The sequence below is a fragment of the Balaenoptera musculus genome, chromosome 14, assembly GCF_009873245.2.
Source record: "Balaenoptera musculus isolate JJ_BM4_2016_0621 chromosome 14, mBalMus1.pri.v3, whole genome shotgun sequence".
NCBI lineage: Eukaryota > Metazoa > Chordata > Mammalia > Artiodactyla > Balaenopteridae > Balaenoptera > Balaenoptera musculus.
Window position 1 is genome coordinate 26195124 of NC_045798.1, and position 23870 is coordinate 26218993.

The 23870-nt window shown below is 56.0% G+C and overlaps 1 protein-coding gene across 7 annotated transcripts in view; it reads right to left on the reverse strand.

Annotated features, from left to right (window-relative positions):
• The window catches only part of CABIN1 (calcineurin binding protein 1), a 101149-nt gene that overhangs the window by 65099 nt on the left and 12180 nt on the right, over positions 1–23870 (reverse strand). For 6 of the 7 annotated variants that reach the window (XR_005022607.1, XM_036874641.1, XM_036874639.1 and 3 more), the window contains 15 exons: positions 23690–23870; positions 21392–21521; positions 19968–20117; positions 17944–18230; positions 16760–16928; positions 14734–14870; positions 14022–14239; positions 12838–12916; positions 12143–12330; positions 11252–11404; positions 9801–9995; positions 7034–7276; positions 6782–6938; positions 2017–2132; positions 179–340 (listed from right to left, as the gene is read on the reverse strand). Coding sequence is in view for 6 of the 7 variants with exons in the window: in XM_036874641.1 (XP_036730536.1) it covers positions 179–340; positions 2017–2132; positions 6782–6938; positions 7034–7276; positions 9801–9995; positions 11252–11404; positions 12143–12330; positions 12838–12916; positions 14022–14239; positions 14734–14870; positions 16760–16928; positions 17944–18230; positions 19968–20117; positions 21392–21521; positions 23690–23870 (2565 nt within the window). In the remaining variant the exon portion in view is untranslated. The remainder of the gene's footprint in view (positions 1–178; positions 341–2016; positions 2133–6781; positions 6939–7033; positions 7277–9800; positions 9996–11251; positions 11405–12142; positions 12331–12837; positions 12917–14021; positions 14240–14733; positions 14871–16759; positions 16929–17943; positions 18231–19967; positions 20118–21391; positions 21522–23689) is intronic. The other variant, XM_036874640.1, reaches the window with a different exon arrangement.

The window sequence follows — 23870 nt, forward strand, 5'->3', positions numbered from 1 at the left end:
ATTTTTGAATGATTAGTCAACATTTATGAAACTAGTTCTTGCGAGGAAAGCAAGAACTGTCTTTGGTGGGACTAGTCCACCTGATACAGCAAATCCCACCCCCCAACCCCTGACCCCCCCCCACCACCACAGCACCCCCACCAGGGGAGCCCAAGCCCTGCCCCCAGGGGGCCCTCACCTGCTGAGCCGAGTGCTCCTCCAGGTACCTGGCCTTGCTCTTCTTGCTGGGGTAGCTGTACAGGCAGTAGAAGCACTGCTCCAAGGCTGTCTCCAGCTCCTCCTTGTATGGGTGAGTGTCCTCAGAGGTGGATGCAGCAAGCTCCTTCTGGAGGACGCGCACCTAGGTGGTGGGCAGGCAGGAAGAGGCACCTGGGGGAGGGCCGGCAGCCACCTGCACAGTGGGCCCATCAGCTCTGCTAACCTGAGGAGCTTGTCTGGGCCTGTGTCCTGGAACGGGCCTGCCACCCCCTTGGGAGCCATCTGGGCCCTGCTCCGCAGGGCGTGCTGAGGATTTGCCCACCTTCCCTCCTTCTAGCACCCCAGGCAGTTTCTTGCAGTTTCTAGCTACACTTGTTCATTTAGACATTCATCTGCTCCCCAAATATCTACTGAGCACCGTCTTATGCTGGGCACATCGAGACACTGTCCCTGCCTTTGGGAAGCTCAGACTCCGTGGAGGGGTGTGAATTAAAGAGTTATAATGTCAGACGATAAATCCCGTTAGGGCCGAGGGAACCTCTCTCTGGCAGACAGACATTAGTGAGGATCTCAGAGGAGGTGAATGATAGTCAACTGGTGAATCTACAGAGGTCAGAGCAATGGCTACCATTATGATGCCCAACTATTAGCAAACATACATTCTTTTCAAGCATCCGCGGTATTTTTACCAAAACTAGACAAAAAGCAAGTCTCGACAAATACCAAGGACTAGGTATAATACAGACCACATCCTCCAAACGTAATTCGATAAAATTAGAAATCAGTTACATAAAGATAGCAAATATCTCAGCCATAAAAAGGAACGAAATTGGGTCATTTGTTGAGACGTGGATGGATCTAGAGACTGTCATACAGAGTGAAGTAAGTCAGAAACAGAAAAACAAATATCGTATATTAACGCATATATGTGGAACCTAGAAAAATGGTACAGATGAACCGGTTTGCAGGGCAGAAACTGAGACAAAGATGTAGAGAACAAACGTATGGACACCAAGGGGGGAAAGCGGCGGGGGGATGGTGGTGGTGGTGTGATGAATTGGGCGATTGGGACTGACATGTACACACTGATGTGTATAAAATTGATGACTAATAAGAACCTGCTGTATAAAAAAATAAATTAAATAAAATTCAAAAATTAAAAAAAAAGACCTTATCATAGAAAAAAATTTTTTTAAAAATAAAAATAAAGATCGCAAATATCAAAACTTATGGCATGCAGCTAAAAATGTACTTGGGGAAAACTTATAATCTCCAACACATGTATTAGAAGGTGATCACTAAAATAAGCATTTACTTCAATAAGTTAGAAAAAACACGAAGCAAATCCAAAGAAAGTAAAAAATAAAGTGTCAATCAGTGAACTAGAAAGCAAAGAAAAAATAGGTCAATAAACCAGTAACTGGTAGTTTGAAAAAACTAATTTCGATAAACCTCATAAAAGACTGGTTTTTCAAAAAAGGGAAAGGAAGCATAAATAAATGATTTTAGCAATGAAAAAGGGGGCATAACTAGAGGTACTCCAGAGACTTTTAAAATCATCAGCAAATACCGTGAACAACTTTATGCTTACATGGACAGTATTCCAAAAACAGAATTGACCATGGAAGAAAAAATCTAAATGAACCTAAAATCACTTAAAAAAAGAGTCAATAGTTTAAATTTTACTCCAAGAGAGAAGCGGGGAGAGAGAGGGGAAGAGAGAGAGAGAAAGAAAGCAAGAAAGCACGGGCACACACGCACTCTAGACCCGGGGTGACAATGGCCAGAGAAGGGCAGGCGCGCCCCAGCAGCACTTACGTAGAATCGCAGCAGGGCCCCGTCGGAGTTGCAACACCAGGCCCTCCGGCCCAGGTACTCATGGGCCGTGTTGAGCAGCATGAGGGAGGAAGGGAGCATGGGCAGATCGGTTGTCACTGGGGAAAGACCAGGCGACACACAGGGTCAGTGCCAGCACGGCTGGGAGCAGTGGGCCCTCCTCCTCTGTCTATACCAAGGGGCCGCAGAGTTCCCCCTCTTTCCTTTTTCATCTTTTTGTCTTTTAAAATCAGTAATGATGTGACTGGGTTTACTAAAGCAGTACATGCTTATCAAAAAACAATTCAGATCACACAGGACCGTATACGGAAGGAATGGTCCATCACCAAACAGCAGCACTGCCCACCCCACCCCACCCCCCCGCCCCCGATAACCAGGGTGACATTTGGTGAACATCACTGGAAGCATCTTTCTATGTGTGTATGAGACATTTTGAAAGAGAGAGACAAGTCATTTATGACAATGGAACCCATACTACACATACCATTGCTTAACTTAAAAATTCTTATATTTAGGTCTGTTTAACTACTACAGAAGGAAAAAGAACTACCAAATCTCAGTTAAATGTTTGTTCATCACTAGAACTATGACTAGTTCCTTAAAGATACCTTGGTGTGTTTGAAACTCTGAGCCATAACCCATCATGGTCTTATAACTAATGTTTTTAAAGAGGATTAGGACAGAACACATTAGGATAGAAAGTACTAGAGAAAACAGAATCAAGATTCTTTCATGAAATTTGTTTTGTACTTTTTTAAAAAAGTATTTAATTTTATTTATTTTTGGCTGTGTTGGGTCATTGTTGCTACGCGCGGGCTTTCTCTAGTTGCAGCTAGCGGGGGCTCCTCTTCATTGTGGTGTGCGGGATTCTCATTGAGGTGGCTTCTCTTGTTGCAGAGCACGGGCTCTGGGCTCAGTAGTTGTGGCTCACGGGCTCTAGAGCACAGGCTCAGTAGTTGTGGCGCATAGGCTTAGGTGCTCCACGGCACGTGGGATCTTCCCGGACTGGGATCGAACCAGTGTCCCCTGCATTGGCAGGCAGATTCTTAACCAATGCACCACCGGGGAAGTCCTTTCATTTCCATTTTCAATAGCATCAAATGACTGTTACACCAGGTCAGTGATGGCTCTGTGGTAGCTTTTTACTCCTCTCCCCCAGCTCCTAATCTGGTCGTGCATACTGCTTCTAGTGCAGTAGGGTTATAACACGTACATTCTGTTCTGCAGCCATAATCAGCCCGGCTGCTCTATTTTGACTCCGATTCTAAGTGGATCTGGTGCTCATCGCAAGCTCTTTCCCGTGGCTTTTCCATCCTGACTCATGTTGGTTTACTGACTTCATCCTCCAGCCATGCTTCTAAGAAGCACTCAAGGAGCTGGAATCCACTGTAATTACAAACGACTGGCTACATGCCTGGGCCCACACTTTCCTGCCCTGAGAACCCTGCAGACATATGGACATGACCCCAACTGCACTGAACACTGCCAGGGAGAAATCTGAAATGAGCCCTGTTCTTTGTCCCATTAAGATAAATTGATTTTTCAGTTTAGAAACCTGACAAGTCTTTACCCCTAAAATAGATCCTTCACCAGGATGCATCTTGATGTAGACTGTTGCATATCAACTTTTCTTGGTATATACTTTGAACCTGCAGATTCAGTGTTTATTACAATTCAGAGAACCCTTCCTGTACGTGACATCAGATTCCTTGCTGCCATCAGGGGCCCCATTCACCCTCACACTGGACCACCTCTGTCTTCCACATCTACCACCTTCTCTCCAGTGCTGTTAGCTCTTAATCCGTCTCCCGCAGTTTCAGTCATATTCACTCTGCTCCTCGCTGTTTTAGTTTATTAGTTTATAATGGTGAGATGTGGTTTGCAGCGTTTTCCCTTAGTTCTGCAGTTTTCCATTTCATTTCATTCTGCTTATCGTCTTAGAAATTTTAACAAATGATTTTCTTGGGCCAATCACCCACAAGCCTCTGCCTCTGCTCCTTGCTGTATGCTTTCTTCCAGGCCTAGTTCACCTGTCTCTCGAATGGTGTGTTCCTTCTTCCCTTCCTGTACTCGATGCGGGCTGTGGGGTAGGGGTGGGTCATGACCTGTCAGCACGCCCGCCATGTCACCTCTCTCCACCCTGCTCATGGTCAGCCAGGGCGGCTCCTCAGACCATGGCAGCGCTGCAATCACCATGAAGGAATTTTCTGGGGCATCTCCCACAAAGAAGACCAGCCTGCCCTTCCTCGAAGCTGTGAGCTCACAGCAGGTGTTGCTCTCAATCACTTTCCGCTGCCTGTGTCTGCTGAGGGAAAAGAAGGGAGCTTGCTCGACCAGGGCTGCATCAGTCCGCACTGGGGGACCGGGGTTTTGTCCTCTCTTCCGAGATCTCCTAAATGGCTGCCCAGGGAGAGCAGTGCGGCCAGCACACGGCCCCAGCCAGCAGTTCCTTCAGCTTGGCTACAGCCGCGGGAGCCACGTCCAGTGACTGAAGTGAGATGAGAGGGCAAAGGCCTGGCTTCCTCTGCCCGACATGCTACAGAGCCCCCGCCGGGGGCCGAGACGACGTCAGGATGCACCCTGTTCTCCCCGCTGCTTCCCTCTTCCTTTCATGAGTAGAAATTCCTAATATACCATCCCAGCATCTGCTCCAGGGAACTCAGCATGCAACATTGCCCCACGCCGGCCCCTTACTGCCGGCCAGAGTGCCCTCCATGTAGTCTGCCACCAGGAGGGGCAGGACCCAGCAGCCCTTCCTGCCTCTGCCAAGGCCCAGGGCAATACAGGGGGCAGCCCCGCCAGCCCACTCTCTACAGGACAGAGGACTCTGTCCACTCACCCTGTCCTCTCAGTCCTCCTCCTGGGGGTGGAGGAGGGGACGGGCCACACCAGCGGCCAGTACACCAGGATCTTTGTTTCCCTAGCCCACCATTTTGAAGTTTATGGCCTTGCACTGTCCTCCTTCCCTTACTTGCTTACTGGTAGTTTTTTAAAAAACTATATTGTGGGGACTTCCCTGGTGGCACAGTGGATAAGACTCCACGCTCCCAATGCAGGGGGCCTGGGTTCGATCCCTAGTCAGGGAACTAGATCCCACATGCATCTCACAACTAAGAGTTCGCATGCCACAACTAAGGAGCCCGCCTGCCACAACTGAGACCAGGTGCAACCAAATAAATAAATAAATAAACAGATATTTAAAATAAAACAAAAGAAATCCTGTTACTAAAAAAACAAAAAAGCAAACCAAGAAAAACCTATATTGTGCTTGCATAATTAATTAAGAAGAGACTTTAATCCAGAAGTCTTTTTACACCTACATTTATAGGTGTAAACCTTAATTTTTTTTCACCACTGAAGCTTTTTTGTAAAACACAGAGGCACTATTTGTCAAGCGCTCTAAAGATAACCGTTTTAAAAATTTATCCAAAAAAATCAATTCAGCAGAAGCAAAAAGACGTGCATGAGGTATTGACTAAAGAATGACCAGTAAGAGAAACACCGCTGCCCTGAGAGTTGGGCAAAGCAGGGCACCTCTCCTAGCATCGTGAAGACAACGGAACACAGCCACATAGCTTATACACGGGGGCGAAAGCTTTTCTCGGTCTGGCTCCTTGCCAAGTCCAGCCACATGCCCAGCCCTTCCGGGTCCCTGCCCAGCTGCCCCATCACTTCCCGGTCCCCCGTCAGGCCTCAGGCGTGGCACTGTGGGTGCTGCTAGTGGTCCCGTCTGTCGCCCCCACCGTGAACCTTCCCAGGCCAGAGGTTCTCACCCACGGAGGCCTGACAAGCAGAGAGCAGCTGACAGACACCTGCGGAGTGAAGCACTTGGAGCAAGAGAGCAAGTGGAAGGAAGGCAAGCGGGTGTGGACTCCGTGCTTGTGGCCACACAGCTGACTTTCCTTCCTGTGCGCTTTGCTGATCCGTCAAATGACTGAGGAAAACCCCCCCCAATAAATTCATTTTTAAGCTGGTTGAATATACACATAAATACGTGTATTGTAATCATAGCTATATAAAAAGTATACGTGTATCAGCCAAGTTTAGACTGAAAATGTGAGAAAACCAAAGGAATAAAGTCCATTTGGTAGAGCTACACTCTTTGCTTAAATGTCATTTAGCTGTTGTTTTGATGTAATTTCTTGCACCGACCACATTTCCTACCACTGTGCTGACCCGGCTCAAGTGCCATCTCCACACAGGGCCCTGGCTCACCCCTGCGGCCTCTGCACTCGGCACCAGCACCCCTCGTGCCAGCACTGACCTGCCGTGGCAACAATGGCTTTACTGCCCCATAGGTCCTCCAACAACCCTGAGATGGTGCCACTATCCCCAGAGTGGACGGGGGAACAGAGGCTGGGGGTCGCCTGACTGGTCCATGGTCACATGGCCAAGAAGTGGAACCTGCGCCTGCTTGCCCCGTGCTGCCCTCCAGCTGCCCGGGCCCACACCCGAGGGCCCACGGGCTGTGCAGGGACTGGAGGAGCTGGCGGCACGAGGCTCCCAGAGCAGGCCCACTCCTCACGGTGCTCTCCACCTGCACCCGACGTGAAACACTGCACAGGCCACGCCCCCCCCCCCACCGCATGGTGGGGAGCCTCTGCCTCCATCCAAGTGCCACGAAACATCCGCTGCCCAAGCCCAAGCCCACTCACGGTGCCTGGACAGGGCCGCAGGGCCCTGAGGCAGAGATGACAGGCAGGGACACCGGGCTGAGGGCCGCCCCCACCCGACCGCATCCCCACACCTTCGTCTGCCGGGCTGTGGAGCTGCTGCTGGTGGCACAGGGAGCGGAAGCTGTCCTCTTCCTGCCGGATGATGCGGTGCAAGATGATCCAGGGCAGCACCGAGGACACGTGGGGCTCCTTGGGCTCCTCCTGCACGGCCATGCTGCAGTCGATGACCTGGGGCGATGGGGCGTCACTGCAGGGTCAGCTCCCCCCAGGGTACGTCCTCAGGGCCAACCGGGCTGCGGGCGGGCGGGAAGGAGCCGGGTTACCTGGATGAGGTTGTTGGTGAGCCGGGTGAGGCCAGCGGCGGAGGATGAGTCCCTCAGGATGCTGCCGCTGCTGTCTGCTGAGAGCGCCTGCTCGATGCCCAGCAGCAGCTGGGTTACCGTGGCCACCCACTCCTCCTTGGCGGCAGCCTCAGTGGCATTAACCATCTGCTGGACCGCCTCATTCAGAGCCACGTCAGAGCACTCGAAGCACTGCCGGTGGTCCTCCAGCCGGAGCAAGGAGTCCTGAATGAGGGAGAAGGGGGCATGAAGTCGCTGTGAGAGCTACGGCCACGCTCGCCACGCCTGGCCCCACAGGGGCCCAGGGCATGCAGAGCAGGCCCGCCCACCTCGACCACCCTCTGAGGTGACAGACAGGCAGAAACACACCTGAACGCAGATCAAAACCACCCCCAACTTAAGAGCCTTAATTGCCAGGAAAACGGGGTCTGTGTTTCTTTAGGGAAAGCCAGCACCGAGCAGGAGCTGCTGAGGTGTGACAGAGCCCGCAGGGGCAGAGGTGGAGGCCGCAGGCCGGAGCCAACCCCACCTGATCAGAACACGCAAGGGACTGGTTGACAGAAAGTCAGGGACAAGACAAGGACCCATCACTCTAATGTGACATGATCCCCAGTGCTTGAGGCTGAAAAGAGCTAAAAAGCAGAAGAATAACTGCCAACAAATGAGGAGAGCAGATCACCACTGACTGTGGCAACAGACCATCCACCCAAAACAGAAACCATCAGAAATAAAGGGAATGCAGTGAAGTGGCCAGATTTAAAATAAACACGCAAAAATCAACAGGGTTCCTATAAACCATAAACGTAGTTAGAAGACATAATGACCAGCAAAAACGTCCTGCTCAAATAGCAACCCAAAGTATCAGGACTAAGAATCAACGCAACCATGAGGAGACTGTACACTTACATTGAAGAATGTGGCAGGCAGCTCATCTACACAGGGAGACCGAGCCTCCTGCATATCCCAGAGAGAATTCCAAGTCAGACCCCCACCCTACAAAAGCTAGGTGAAGCGGGTTACACGCAAGCATGAACCCAACACCTAACACTGCAGGAAGAAGCAAGGCGCACAGGCCTCTGTCTGTCTGTTGACACGCCCCCTGCAGCCTCCCTTGTGGAGAGTAGGTTCCGTCAGGGGGCCTCCCCGCTGCCCAGTGTCAGGTACACTGTGGGAGCTCCATCCTGTGTGTGCAACAACTGGATGAATGTTGTTCTAGCCTTGAAAAGGCTTTCTAAGCATAATGAACAAATTCACCACTGTTTGAAAACATCAAGAGATTTAATGACCTAAAACTTCAAAACTTATGTACGTCAAAGAAAGCACAAGCTGCAATTTAAAAGCAGACAACAAACTGGGAAAAAACATTCGATGAGAAAAAGATTAATATCTCTAATATATAAAAAGCATTCCAAATCAATAAGAAAACACACGCTCTCAAGAGGAAAAGGGGCAAAACCCAGCAGATTCCCCAGCACTCGGCCCAGGCCTCATCTCGGGCCTCAGCACCGTGCGGTGCCTCCCCAGCAGCAGCCCCCTCCCCTGGGGCCCCCCGCCCACTTTGCCCAGGAGCTCCAGACCACAGAGCAAGACCACCTGAGCCACTGAGCTGGCCTGTCCCTGGCACACTCAGCTGTCCACCTCACAGCCACTGGCGCTGAGGTCATCACAGCTCGTCCCCTGCCCTCCTCTCCCCATTCTTCCCCTTTCACCTCCGCTTGTTCCCAGTCACACCTCTTAACCATTTCCCAGTTCAAGAAAGTCAGTTCAAAAAGCCCGGGAGGGGACTTCCCTGGCGGTCCAGTGGTTAAGACTTTGCACTTCCACTGCAGGGGATGCAGGTTCGATCCCTGGTCAGGGAACTAAGATCCCACATGCTGTATGGTGTGGCCAAAAAAATTTTTAAAAAGGTTAAAAAAATAAAAATTTTTAAAAAGCCCGGGAGAAGACTGGGCTCTCTTCCTAGACTGAAGAGGAAGGACCCAGTGAGATAATAAATCAAAGCCCACCCCACACCATGAGCACATCCTGTGTATCATCTTCCACATCCATCTCCACGCGTCCCGAGGATGGCGGCAGCGGCCACTGCCAGCACCCATCTGGGGCTTGCCACATGCCAGGCGTGACGCCCACACATGCCAGCTCATGAAACTCCACAGCAGGCCTCTGAGGTACAATAACCATCCCCGCTCCGGAGACAAGACGTTGAGGTGCGGGGAGGCTGAGTGACCACGCAGCCCAGCAGAGGCTTGGTGCCAGGCCAGCTCTCAGCGGAGGTTCACGTGCTGAGGACGGGGGCGTGGAAGGAGCCGACAGGGCACATGGGCCTCACACACCACACTCATGTTCCTTTCCTTCAACTACTTGATCCTACGGGACTATTTACCTTCTCTTAATTCTTTACATTGTATAGATATTTTATCAATTTTATATGTACTCAATAGTTAATTTAAAAAGCAATGAACGACAGGCAGATGAACCATCAGGTGGATGGATGGCTAAGCCCTGACTAGTCTCCCTTCCCCCTCTGCCATGTGGAAGTTCAGAGCCTGGCGCAGGCTCACCTTGAGCCCAGCAGAACCCTAGGTTCCAATTCCCCGCCGTATATTCTCACCACGTCTTCCCGGTGCCCGAGGGGGCGGATTTTACTCCACTTCTCTCTACTTTCTCCAGGGCTGCCTCCAAGCCCCCGGAGAAGAAACTCCGGCCAAGCAGAAGGCACAAGCAGGAGAGGGGCCGGGACAGCACACACCTGCAGCAGCAGCAGCTGGGCCGGCCTCTCAGGCACAGACGTCATGAACTCCAGGTGTTTGGCCCGGTCAAACCCACTGGGGCACAAGGTGGGGCGGAGCAGGCGCACGACGGCCCGGTGGTCGCCAGCCTCGTACAGCCGCTGAGTCTCCTCCAGTGACTGGCACCGTTCCAGCGACCTCAGGTTCTTGTCAATCTGGAAAAGGCCCAGAATCACTGCCTGACGACCAAGCCCTCACGGGCTCCCTGAATGCAGCCAGAGTTTTGCATTTTTTTAAAAAATTAATTTATTTTATTTTATTTATTTTTTATTTTTGGCTGCGTTGGGTCTTCGCTGCTGCGTGCGGGCTTTTCTCTGGTGGCGGCAAGCGGGGCCTACTCTTCGTTGCGGTGAGCAGTCTTCTCATTGCAGAGGCTTCTCTTGTTGTGGAGCACGGGCTCTAGGTGCGTGGGCTTCAGTAGTTGCAGCGCACGGGCTCAGTAGTTGTGGCTCACGGACTCTAGAGTGCAGGCTCAGTAGTTGTGGTGCATGGGCTTAGCTGCTCCACAGCATGTGGGATCTTCCCGGACCAGGGATCGAACCCGTGTCCCCTGCATTGGCAGGCGGATTCTTAACCACTGCGCCCCCAGGGAAGCCCCCCAGAGTTTTGCATTTAACAGACCCAGCCAAGAAGTATTTACAGCAAGTATATACCTTATAAAACACTTTATAAATAGTATTTCTATTAAGGGCAAGGCATTCAAGTCTTTGAAGAACAAATATACCAAAAGACAAAACTACCACAGAAGCAGAAGGGTTCCAGAAAGTGTCTGTGAAAATAGTTAAGACAGCCTCATGGCCACAGTTCAGCAAACCAGACTCCTAGAACCGTGGAGCATGGGGCTGCAGAGACCTAGGGAGCCCAGGCCAGAGGCTGGCACACACCACCAACCCCCGGAACCCTCTCCTCACAGGAGGCCTGCAGGACACGGGCAGCAGGGGCACTGCACTAGGCCTGGCCCTGAAACCACCCTGCAAGAGTCTGAAGGCTTTCAGCCAATGTGAATGTGTCACAGATGTGGAACTGTGGGCCTGCGGTCAGAGGCTGCACAGTGAGGACAGGATTAGAACCACACACCGCTGACCCACCCCAGGGCCAGAGCAACATTGGTCTGCTTCTGCAGGAGTTTTCCTCTTGTTCCTCTGGGGCTGCTGCCACACGCAGGCCAGAGAGCTGAGCAAGAGCCATTCTCCACCCTGTGGGCAGACACCTCCACCCCGGCTCCCAGCCACCGGCCCCCAGAGGAGCGCTCCATCAGGGGGTGTGCCTGCGAGTCCGTGGCACCCTGTGCCTCAGAGCTGCCTCTCCCGGGTCCCACCCTGCCCTGCTCAGCATGTGGGCCGCTCTCCTAGTCTGCATGGACAGGTCAGGCCTTTGACCAAGAAAACACCATTAAAAAGCTCCCACTCACCTCCTCCAGGGAGACAACCGAGTCATTGTGGAGGTTGGGCAGGCGGATCACGACATCTCTTTGCTCGGCTCCGGCCACAGCCCGGGCGGCAGCGGAGCTCTGCAGCATCTCCGTGCAGATGTCATAGTTCTCCAGGGCCTGCTCCATGTCTCCCTGGGCAGAGGAGGGGCACTCGCTGTGCTGCACCAGGTGCCTGCCCCCTGAGCCCACCAGACTGGGGGCACCATGAGGGCGGTTTTAGCCAACTACTACCATCCCCTCTACAGAGCGGGTGGGGCTCAGTAAGTACCTGCTGAATGAACGCATGAACGAATGATTCACACTACAGCTCCAAGGGGAGCATCATGACCCTCGTGGTGGGGGTGAGGACACCGGGACACCAGAGCAAGGCTGAGTATGTACTCCAAATCTTGAGCGAAGCTGGCAGAGCCGCGACTAGACCCAGGCCTGTCCCAGCTCCAGAACCGACTGTGGGGCACTGGATGCCACAGTGTACAAGGGGCTGGGGGACAGCCGGCCCTCCCGGGCCCTCCAGACAAGCTCCATTCACACAGATGGGCAGTGATTCCCTCCCAAAAAACTCTGCACCCATTTGCACACACGCTCAGGCTCTCTCGGGAAACATAAGGAAAGGGTCAAGGCTCCAAAGCAACCTCGCTGGGTCTATAGGGGGCCCATGAGGCCCCTCGTGGCGCTACAGCTGTGCTGATGGTGGGCGTCGGGATTTCTGAGATGCTGCATGTTCCCCACCACGTCCCACCTCCTCATGCAGAGCCCAGTGCCCAGGCAGGTGCCACACGTGCGCACACACACCCTCCACCACGCGGCCAGCTCTCTCCCCTCCCACTGGGTGCCAGCACATCCTCCCCAAGCAGCCGACCACAGACCAACCTGCAGCGCCAGGAACCGCGCCTTCAACCAGTACACGCGGACCACAAACTCCAGCCAGCCATCCTCAAACAGGTCCCGCTGGGACGAGGCGAACGACAGCTGCAGGAGGTCCCCCAGGAAGTGGGCTCCCGGGAAGTCGGGCCCGAACCTGCCGCTCACCACACCCGCAGGGCAGTTCCGAGGAGACACTGAAAACCATCAGGTCGGAAGGAGTCAACCTCATGTGCGGGACCCAGACACCCTTCTGCTCCCTGAGGTTGCCCCCAGCCCTGAGTCCTTGGAGCCTCACAGCCCCCGAGCGGCAGAGAGCCAGATGGGCTGGATGGGGATACGGAGACCCTGCAGCTAGAGGCCCTCATCCGGCAGACTGATCTGGAGCATATCTTTGCTCACCAGGTGGTGGTGTAAGTCAGAACGATCCACATCACCTGGGACAATGACTGGGGACACGTAAAGTATCAGGTGATAACCTGAGAAAACGGAAATGTCACGTCCCTCATCCTGAGTAACAGAAGCAGGCAGGTGGCTCCCTTGGGGCTCAGCTGCTTCTCAGAGACCCCGGGTCTTTCCTGGCCTGACAAGCCGACCCAGGAAATGCGCCCCCTGTAGGTGTGACTCAGCCCCCCACTCCTGTCCCCTCCCGGCTGCCGAGGGTCCAGAAAGTCGCCCCACACAGAACACGGAAGGTCGCCTACCTGCAGAGCTCCGGCCCTTGGTCAGCAGCCACTGGTCCAGCTGCAGCTCCATGCAGGAGAGGGACATCAGCATCATGTCCTGCAGGACGGGCGCGGATGGTCAGGAACAGGGTCACATAGGTCAAGGGCGGGGGATGGAACAAACCTAAACTAAAATTTACTCTGACGAGAACATCAAGTTTCCCTCTACCTACTTTCTATTTCATAAGTGGTAATCACTGGCTTCCTGCTGGGACATAAGGAGAGGCACATGGATCTACACTGGAACAGACTCGGGAGGACCCGGGAGACCCGCCTTCGGTCCTCGGGGACTGTCCTATGGAAGAGGCAGCCCTGCCACCTGCCAAGCGCCAGGCACTCAACCCTGACAGCCCCCAGGGTGGGCGTGTCATTCCCTGGGTGGACCAGGAAGCTGAGACTCAGCAGTAAGGAGGCGCCAGCCTGGCCAACGGGCACAGCTGGGAAATAACCAAGCTGGTCTGTCTAGGGACCAAAGCCTTGGCCCCTCCCACCACTCCACCCTGCTGGGACATAAGGAGAGGCACGTGGATCTACACTGGAACAGACTCGGGAGGACCCGGGAGAGTCTGGGCAGATGGGCCTGGGGGAGCGGGCCTGGGCAGATGCTGCCAGAAGGCAGTCCCTGTGGTGTCCCAGTGGAGGCTGCGCCGCCAGGGGCCCCTGACCCACACAGCCCTGAAGACCTGTGAACCTGGAGCTCCTCCACCTCTGCGCCCCCAGCAAGAAATACCACCCAGGGGGCCCTGAAAGCTCCCAGTGCTGCCCCCTCAGAAGCGGCCTTCCTCCTCTCACGGGAGAAGGGGCCAAAGCACCCTGGCTCCCTTGGCCCTGGGAGGCACTGAGTGCAAGGGCCTGGGCTGCAGAGGGCAGTGCGTAGGCTCGGCCCCCACGGCTGGCAGCCACCAACACCCCTTCGGCAGCCTTCCTCCACTTCTGCACTTGTGTCTCCTCACCTGTTGAAAAAACAGGTAGCGACAGGTCCCTGGCGCCTAGAACATAGCAAGCCTCCACCTTCCAGCCTCTCCACTGCTCTCCTCCCGCTCGTGAACCTCCCTCCCCCGTGACCCGCCCCCCCGTCTCAACCCCACACCTCCACCTGCAGTTGCAGCCCAGGTCCCCTGCCTATGCCTGGCCCCCGCCTGCCCGCCGCCCAGCCAGCCAACCTGGATGTGCCCGTTGCCGCAGTCCCTGAGCAGCGGGTTGGGCAGGCTGGCGCTGTGCCTCCGCCAGCTGTGGTAGATGCTGAGCACGACCTCTGCCAGGCCCGGCGGCCAGCGCAGCAGGAACCTGTGGCCCATGCTCTTCAGGTAGCGCATCATGAGCTCCAGGATGCCCCCGTTGCTCAGGTTCCCCAGCAGGAAGGCGTGCACGTCTTGCTTCTCTGCCCGGAGCGGGGGAAGTGACCCGACTTCAACAGAGGACCCTCCGTGCCAGGGGCCCCATTTTTTTCGGGAGATGAGAGTGGGCGCCAGCGGGAAGAGCCCATGTGCCCCAGGGGGGCGCTGAGGGCGGGCCTCACGGCTGCGGGCACACCTGTCTGAACCTCCAAGGCCCAGGCGGGCACGAGAGGGCTGACCCCTGGGTGTGGCCTTGCACAGCAGCACAGCGCCCGGCTGTACCCAAGAGCCGCGATGCACCCATTCGACCGGCAAAGCCCGCACCCCTAGGGAGCACGGTGGAGTGTGAGCCAGGACACTCCAGCGTACCCCCTTCCTCCAGCTGACCACAGACCTCAGGCAGGACAGAGCCAGGCAGCCCCTGGACCACCCTTGAAAAACCACCCAGACCCATCCCCGCAGCACGCGGCCTGAGCGAGTTCCAGGAGAATGGGAGGAAGGAGTCCTCACAGCACTGCCCACGGTGCCCGGGTCCTACCAGATTCCATGAACGTGGCTGAGTCGAAGGACAGCCTGTGGGGCCCAACGCTTGGGAAGTTCTCCAGTTTGGCTTCTGACGGGACTTCGTAGTTACTAAAGGGGTCGTCTTCCTCCTCGGGGTCCAGCTTTCTTAACCTGCACGGAACACACCGAACTCGCAAAGGCCACGGCGCATGTTCCAACACCTTCCCCTGAGAGAGAGGAGAGCTGAACCGGACCCGAGGCTGCCCCAGGTGAGCGGCGCTCCGCCTCTCCTGGGCCTTTGTGGCCGGGTCTGGCCTGCGCCCCACTCCCTCACCCATCCCATCAGCAGGTGATCACCAGAATATACAGCTGGGGTTGTGGTAGCCCCGCCCACAGGAAGCTGACCTTCTAGCGAGAGAGAGAAAGGGAGAGAAAGAACCCCCACGGAGAGCTAGAGACAGAGGCCGAAAGGCTCCACTTGGGCAGCACAGTCGGCCAGGCCTCCAGGTGCCAAGGCCCGAGGGGGACCTGGGGGACGAGGAGAAAGTGGGTGGGTGGCGGCCCCTCCACAGCTCCTCATAGCTCTCTGAGCCCAGGGAGGCCTCTCCCAGCAGGCACCACACCTCAGACCCCCCCAGGGACTCCACTTTAGCCGAGCCCGCCACCTCGCCGAGGATGGACAGGCAGGCGCCTCCTGACGTCTGGTGTACAACTGCACGCCCCTGCCCCAGGGACCACGTCCAGCAAGCCACCGTGCGCCCCTGCCTGACGATTCGAGGAAGCTGACGTGAAAACCACACAGGAAACCAGCAGTTGAAATAAAGAATAAAAAAGAAGGTAGACACTATTCCACACGAAGGGGGCTTGGGAGCAAGGCCCTGGGCGGGGCAACGAGCGGAGGGGAGACGGGGAAATGGTCCTCGGGCCCCTTGGCACCTCCTCTTCGCAGCCCTCGGAAGGGAGACCTGCTCTTGGAGGGGCGGCTAGGGAGGAACTGATCAGAGAGCCCGCGTCCTCCACTCACTGAGAACAGCTCCACTTCTGAGCATTTCCCTCTCACCACACAAAAACAGAAAGGCAGCAAATTAGGAAAATCAGGAACCTTGTGGCAAAACAGATTTACAATCCACCTAAAGCTCCTGGCTCCTCCTCCTCCTCCGCTTGGATGCATCACCGTTGAAACCTACTGTCACGAGCCAAAATGCTAGCTGAGGACTCCTGGGACACATGCTCACGTAACACACGTGGTTACCTCCCAAGCTCCACTCCAGTAACTGGGAAGGAATAAAATGGAGTCAACTCACAAAGACACAGGGGGTAAGAGAGGAAGCCCCAGCTGACAAGACGTGCCCACCAAACGTTAGAAGGCAGAGAGATGCCCAACCAGCAGAGACTGACTGCTCTCTGCCCTCAGTGAGGGCATTAAGAAGTCTGGCACTGCCACCATAAACCCCAGGAAGGCTCAGGCATCAAGGTCCCGGAGCATCTGAGGGAGGTGACAGGGCAAGGACCAAGGGCTGGCGAAGACCTAGGGAAGGAGCACTGAGGCGCAGCCCCCCCAGCTCCACGCAGTCTGGCCCATCTCCTCCCGGGAGGCTCCTCTGAGGAACACCGCGAACCAGTGAAAGCAAGGGATGACTCCTGAGCCCACCGTCCACCTTCTCAGAGTTCGAGGGAACCCTGCCGAGCCTGGAGAAGCCAAGCAGGCGCCCTCCCTGAGCGCAGGGGGCCCCTTCCACGGGCCGTCCCCACGTCTGCACCTGAGGAGCAGCAGCCCCAGGCCTCCTGGCAACAAGGGAAGGCCCGGGGGAGTGAGCGGGTCACCTCCAGCTCCAAAAGACGCAAAACTCGTGGTTCCTGCCTTCAGGACATCCAGAGGCAGGAGAGGCAAGAAAACCCAAGACCCCAATCCAGGAAGACCCAAGCGTTGGCCGTTTGTACAGATGTTACAAGAAGATGGAGGACATGCCTGGAGGGGAGGGCGGCCACGGAACCAGAGACGTGACAGAGGCAGGAGGTTTGTGTGCTTCCTTTGCTAAAACAGAAAAAGTGCACCGTACCTGGACGGCAAGAACTTCACCAGCAGCTCCTGGAAGTCCACCTTCTCTTCTTTTTTGCACTTGGTGTTTCGGACGCGGGCAGACCGCCGCTTCGCCGTCTCCCCGCTCTCCTCAGAAATCTTCTTCCGCTTCACCGCTTTCTTGGATTTATCTCCCCCAGAAACATCACCTTCACAGAGAGAGTACGTTGAAATCTCACAAGAGGCAGGCTAGGGAAATGCACCACGAGGCACTCGGTCCCTTCTTTTATAATAACCCTGCCTGCAGGTTTAACCTGTGGCTTCTTTGACATTCAGGAAATCTCCTGTCTGCTCTAACAACAAGGAGCCTGGGAAAAATCCATTCCAAACCGCTTAAGTCTCACCCCTTTCTCCAACTCACAGAGCCCAAAAGCCAGATCTCAAGGCTACTTTCCACACCTACAGAATGCCAGGGTCTCAGAGTCAACCGCCCCATCCCCCTGCCCCTCCCACTGGCTGGCCTGGGATGGAACAGAGCAAGTAGCAATGACACTGACTCTGTCCATCACCATGGCCCAGTGACATGATGTGGGCAAGAGAGTCACATAAATCATACAGAGAAGAGAGGGGTGTCATGTATGATTAAGTTAAAAAGTTAAAAACAATCATATACAGGTTCATTCAGAAACTTCCTTAACTGCCAGGTATTCTTCATCGGTGATACAAAAATCAAGGAAAGGCTCAGGAACTTTAGTCTGAAATTTTTTTACAACTCCAATGATAATAGAAACCAATAAAACCATTCCAACATATACTACTGCATACGGCGGTAACTATGCTGACTGCTTCTTAAAGCTAAAGAACTCAGAACGTCAGTGCACAGCAGCACTGGGTGCAGGGTGTAAGCCAGCAACTGAGCAGAACCAGCAGAGGGAGCCGCCAGCTCACAGGTCACAAGCAGGAGTGAACTCTACCCCAGGACTGAGCAACTGGGCATCGAGTGGTCTGAGGAGCTGTATCCCTGAGGCCAACCCCTTCCCTGCAGGGGCCCCACTGCAGAAGCCACCCCTGACGAGGGAGGCCCTGCGAGAAGGCCCAGAGGCTCCCCTGTGGGGCCAGGAGCGGCAGCAGGACCCGTCCCTCTGGAGAGGCCAGGGCACCCCGACTCTCATTCCTGCTCAGCAGACAGGGTCTCTCCCGAAGCCAACCCCAAGGCCTGCTCACCCGCAGGGATGCCCGTCTCCAACAGGCTGGGGCTGTGCAGCAGGAAGCTGGCCGTGGCCACAGGGGCGTAAGAGAGCACGGGCTCTGCCACGGTCACCTCGGGGTTGGCGCTGACGGGGCTCGGCTGGATCACGCTGACAGGTGCCACCACGGCAGAGGACACCAGGGGCTGGCCGGGGTCCTGGTAGTCGGAAAGGTCGATCCTCTTGCCAAGGCTGGGGCGCGGGGGCTCGCAGGTGGTGAGGTGGTGGTACGTGGCCAGCAGGCTCTCCCCAAGGCACTTCCAGCTGCAGGGAGAGGGTCACCGCCTGGGTCAGCACACAACACGGGGTACCCGGAGCTCAGGGCCGCCACCTCCATGAGGGCGGGGTGGTCTCAGTTTACTGATGGCTGAGGTGGAGCAGCCGGGGCTGGAGAAGAGCCCGCACCCGCTCCACTGCCCGCAGGAGAAGCCCTGAGGCATCTCAGCCCCAGGCCCCTTCAGACCTACCAGGCACACGGAGAAACCACAGACTCACTCAAGAACCCCTTCCCTACAAGGTCGAATCTTTAAAACGACGGGTCATTGTCCTGTTGCCACTAGTCTGGTTTTCTGGGGGAGGAATACTGACAGGGATATGGTCCAAAGGGGCTGAACAGCTCTTGGGCCGGGGCTTGCTGGATGCAAACCGAGACTGTCGTGTGTTTTGCTGTGTATAAGTTGTGTTGTGTGCCCTGTTGTGGTGAGGTGTAGCATGTGTTATGTTGTATGCTGTCTGTTGTTTTGTGTTTTACATGTAGTCATGTGTTGTGTTGTGTGTCATGCTGCGTTATGGTATGACACAGTGTAGCATGATGTACTCACCCTTCCAACCTTGAACAGCTTCCCAGCCCTCAGACTAAAAACCAAAGCCTCCGCCTGTCCCCTCGGTGTCGCCCAGCCTCATCGCACCACTGCAACCCGGCCCCCCCTCCCCCACCCGCCCCCTGCACTCTCCCCTCGATAGCTTGCTTTCAGTTCTGCAAACAAAACCACCCCCCACATACCACAGGGCCTTCACACAGGCTTCCCCCTGCCCGGAAACAACACCCCACTCACACCCCCCAGCCCCTTTGCCTGATCCATGCCCACTCCTCCAATGGACTCCAGCTCTGGCCCTAAGCCTTCCCCAACCCCCGGAGCAGTGCGGACACCATTATGAGCTCTCGGTGCTGTGCTTCTCTCCTCGAGGGGCCTGTCAGCTTTGCACACGTGCCCCTCCTTCTGGTGACTAAGTACCCCTGGGACTGCCTCTAGTTTCCTGGGAAACTCAAACGTGCGGGAACGAACAAGTAGGAGCAGTAACGTGGGTCAGAGCCAGCCCCTCCTGCGTGCTGGCTCTGCACGACCCCCGAGCACTCGATTCAATTATCATGATGACCCTACAAGAGAGGGATGCTGCTCCCTCTTTTCCAGGGAGTGGCACATAATGACCCGGCGAGGGCACCAGGTCTGGACCCAGGTCTGTCCCATCTGGTGGGGAGCTGTGGGCCACCACGTGACTTGCCTCCACATATGAGACACTCTCAACTTATAGGCACGAGAGTCAATGTCAGGATGTTAGGAACAGACCTCACCGAAGGGCTAAATGACCCCAACTCCAGGGACCACCCTTCCTGGGGCTACGCTGAGGCCCACCTTCCAGGGTGCCGAGCAGCCCTAGCAGGGGAGCATGGACTAGAGATCGGGAAGCCAGGACCTGGTATCAGCTCCTCCCTCACCATTAGCCTCTCTGAGTCCTGGTGTCCCCCCTCCAGGGCTTGGCTAATGCTGGTTTCCTTCTCCCCTTAGGGTGGGCAGATGAGAGGGGCTTACAGGAACATGGCAGATGGTGGGTCAAGGACAGCAACAGAGAGAGACTTCGACCAGGGGAGGCCCGGCCTGCTTCCTGCAGCCACCCGCCCACGTGCGCCCAGCTCCTGCCACGGCAGCAGCCCGGGCGGGCTGAGCCCCCTCCCAAGCAGGGCCCAGTGGCCACCCGGCAGCCCAGACCCAGACGACCTACGTGAGGAAGGGGATGGGCTGCACCAGCTTCAGGTCCGGCTCCTTCTCGTGCACAGTCAGCGCCTGCCGCCTCCTCCGAAGTCCCAGGGCCTCATCCATGATGGCCTGCGACTCGGCCGCGCTCACCGACACCTCGTGGATGGACATGTCACTGAGAGTGCATGAGACAGAGAGGAGTGACCGTGTCACAGTAGAGCCAAGATGGAAATCTTACACAGAGGGATGCAGTTAATATCCTTTAATCTGCATTAATTCTTCCTACAAATAAAATAACCACTTGAGTCTGGGCTGGAAAGGGCAGTAATTAGCATTCTTAATACCCACGTTACACTAGAAATGATTAATGCCCTTTGATCCGCTTACAATTCATCACCTTCATCTGTATTAACAGGATCATAGTGATGGCAGAAAAGCCACAGAAAAATTAAATGCTGCTCTCAATTATTTGCTGAAAACCTTTTGAGGATTTGACTCTCCCATCCTACCCATCCCAAAAAAGGTCATCAGACCAGCCAAGCTCACCAAAGCCTATGGAAATCAACCGAAAGGGTGGGAGTTTGAGGCACCAGACGCCTCCCACAGGCACACCTCTGCTTGTGGTGGCCCGGCGAGACCTGCCCCCACTGCCCTGTGCCCTCCTCCCCACAGGGCTCCCCCGTGGAGCCACGCGCTTATGGACTCATCATCTGTCCTACATGCTCATCAACCACCTCTCCAAAGAAGGTCAGCTCCCTCAGGACAGATGTGAATAAGAGGCACAGTCTTATGAGGGATAAACACCAATATAACCACTAACTCCCAACCGGTGAGCTCCCAGGGCCAAGGAAATACCAGAGGGCACAGGAGTTGGTTCCACTGGAGGATGGGCGGGGAGGCAGCCCGAACTTGGAAAGCTGCCAAGAGGGGATGTGGGGCTTGGAATATGAAGGGGCACGAAGACACAATAGGGAGAGGTGGGGATTCCAGGTGAGGGCACTGTGGGAGCCAGGGTGCAGGACCAGACAGGACACAGCAGGGCCCTGGGACAGCTCTCCCCTTGGGGGAGGGAGAAACATGAGGAGAACTGGGGGGTCAGACTGCAAAGGGCCTCCTGGGCGACGCTGCCGAGCATGAGTCTCATCCCGGAGGCAGGCACGGTGGCCCGATTAGAGGCAGGCCGGGCAACACAGGAAGCACAGCCTCGGAAAGGAGTAGGGTGGGCAGCGAGGAGCGAGGTGAACAAGGCTGCCGTGAGCACCCAGAGGAGAGCCGCAGGGCAGCGGGGAAGGAGGGCAGCAGGGAAGGAGGGCGGCGGACAGGCAGAGGCACCGCCCATATGAGGTGCGTAGGGAAACAATAAACCAAGCAGATCAGAGCCGTTTGCCAAGCGAGGGGCCTCAACAGCCCCCAGCCGCTGGGGGAGGAGGTGGCGGGCTGCAGACTCACCATTTCAGGAACATCCGGAGGGAGTCCTGGCGGAGACACGGTTGCTCCTCGAAGATCTTCTCCTTGAGAACCAGCCCCTTGCTGTAGCGGCAGTCCTTCTCCAAAGCTTTGCAAATGAAGTACAGACAAGCTGGCCAGGAAAGAAACAGGCGTGACCTCCAAGCTGCACTCTGACTCTCTGGCCTTGCCAGTGACGCCAGGGAAGTAGTCCCTGCTCTGGAGTCCAAGAAACACCAGGTAAATGGCGACAAGACACCACTTTAATCGATCCAATCGGGAACGATTTTTGAAAATAATAATACCAAGATCGAGGGGCAAAGGCCCACACTGCCAGGGAGGACGGCTGAACAACCTTTCTGGGGAAACATGGGCATCAAACACAGACCCTCAGCCCAGCAAGCCCACCTCGAGGAAACCCTTCGGGAACCAGCTGTCGGCAAACTGGAGTACGGCCGCCAGCTCCTCTCTGCCTGGGCACCAGACAGCCCCGTGCCCCGCCCAGCTCCAGAGTTTGAGTGTGGGTGCAAGGCACTCCCATCAGGAATAACCAGAGAAGGATGGAGCAGGGGAGGAGGAAGGAAAGCTAGAGCAGAAGCAGAGATGCCACACGGAAGTCAGGGAGAAGGGCAGCGGGAGAGCGGTGCCCACGCCACAAGCAGGAGGGGGTCTGGGCTGCCCCGCCAGCCGCCCACTGAACTAGGGACAGGGGGCCCAGAGGTTCCCGCCTAACCGGAAGGAGGAGGAGGACATGGTTTCCTCTGGGAAGGTGGTGGGAGCAGAGAGAAAACCAGGGGGGCACCAATCCTCTGGATGGGCTGGTCAGCAGCAGCAGAGCTGACCGCACCCGCAGCAGAGGGAGGCCTGCCTACTCCTCTCGAGCGCCCATGTACCGGCTGCTCATACTCTGGGGCTTCGATGTGGTTCTGCGGCTCTCATAGACACATAAACCGCTCTGTCCTCCAAACCCATCTTCCCGCCAAGACTTCAGCTTATCAAGTGCGGCTTCTCCAGGAGAGAGAACTGAGCCTGGTGCCGGAGAGAAGGCGGGACGCTGAGGCTGGGGCCTCCAGGGGGCGCCCAAGCTCCAGGAAGAGCCCAGGGAGAGACCCACAGTCACTGAAGATGAAAGCACTGGAGTCAAAACAGGCGATCCACACCACGGGCGCGGACATCCACGGAAGGACACGCCCGAGAACACTTGCGTGGAGGGACACAAGGGCCCAAGTCCAGAAATGACCCCACATGCAAGCATGCGATGGTCAGAGGGTGCAGAGGAGGGCAGACGGCAGAGGCCCCACAGCAAAGGGGCAGGGAGAAGGCACCCGCCCCTGCCCGGGCCCACCTGGAGGAAGCGACAGAGGGCTGAGCTGGCTCTGGGGACACAGGGAGAAGTCAGGGTCACCTCAGGCAGGGACAACTGGGAAGGGGCCACAGCAGCCTGCCCCTGGGGCACGCCGACTCCGCTGCCAGCCCTGTGCTGCGCGCGGTTCACCTGACTATACAGAGCTACCGACGGAGTCCCGTGGGTGGCGGGCAGGGTCCAGCTTCCCAGCCTCCGCTACCCCATCCTGCTCCACCTGCTCGATGTGCCCTTAGAAAGAGAAGGAAAAGTCTCGAAGAGTCAGCCTTCCAGCTGTAACCTTCAACGTGAGGACAAGTGCTGGCAGCAGGTCTGTCCTGAAAAGAATGAGCAGGCCGCGCCAGGACCGCCTGTGCCCGAGGCCAGATGCCCTGCGCCCGGCCCTGCCTGGGGCCCTCCCACAGAGCTGCCTGGAGGAGCTGGCCCAAGAGGCCCAGAACCCCAACAGCGCCCGCCTCGGGACAGCCCGTGAGGGGCCGAGCAGAGGGCCAGGCGGGGTCAGAGAGTGAAGCAACTGGAAGGCAGACAGGGCTCCGTCTGGCACAGATCTTTCCAGCAGCCCTGCTGCTCTGTGGAAGGACCAGCTGCTAAAAGGGGGGAGTGAGCTCCTGGCACCGGGAGTCAGGCTGCAGCTGCTAGGCCATCTGTCAGCAACTTATAAGAACAGGCACAGGACGGGACACCGCAGAGACGAAATGAGAGACTGAAGGGAAAACCGCTCAGAGGACATGCTTCCTACTACAATGCATGGGGTAAGTCTCAACCGAGAAAGAAAGACAAGCAGAGTAAAGCAGGGAAGCAAAGGCATCTCCATTTCCCCTGAAGGTGGGGCAGAAAGCCCTTCGGTGTTAACTCTGGCTCCAAGCTCATCCAGGCCTCCCGCTCTCCTCGGTCCCAATGCACGAGCACGTGGCAGAAAGCAGCGACGCCCCACTCACTGGTGTAATCGCTGAGGGTGTACAGGACAGTGATGAGGTTGTCCAAGCAGGGCCAGTGGTCAGGATTGCACCGCAGCCCTTCCTCAAAAGCATGGCGAGCCAGGGGGACCCGGATGAGCCTCAGGGCCACGTGTCCGATTTTATACCAGAGGTTGACGTCCGTGGAGTCCAGCATGACCGC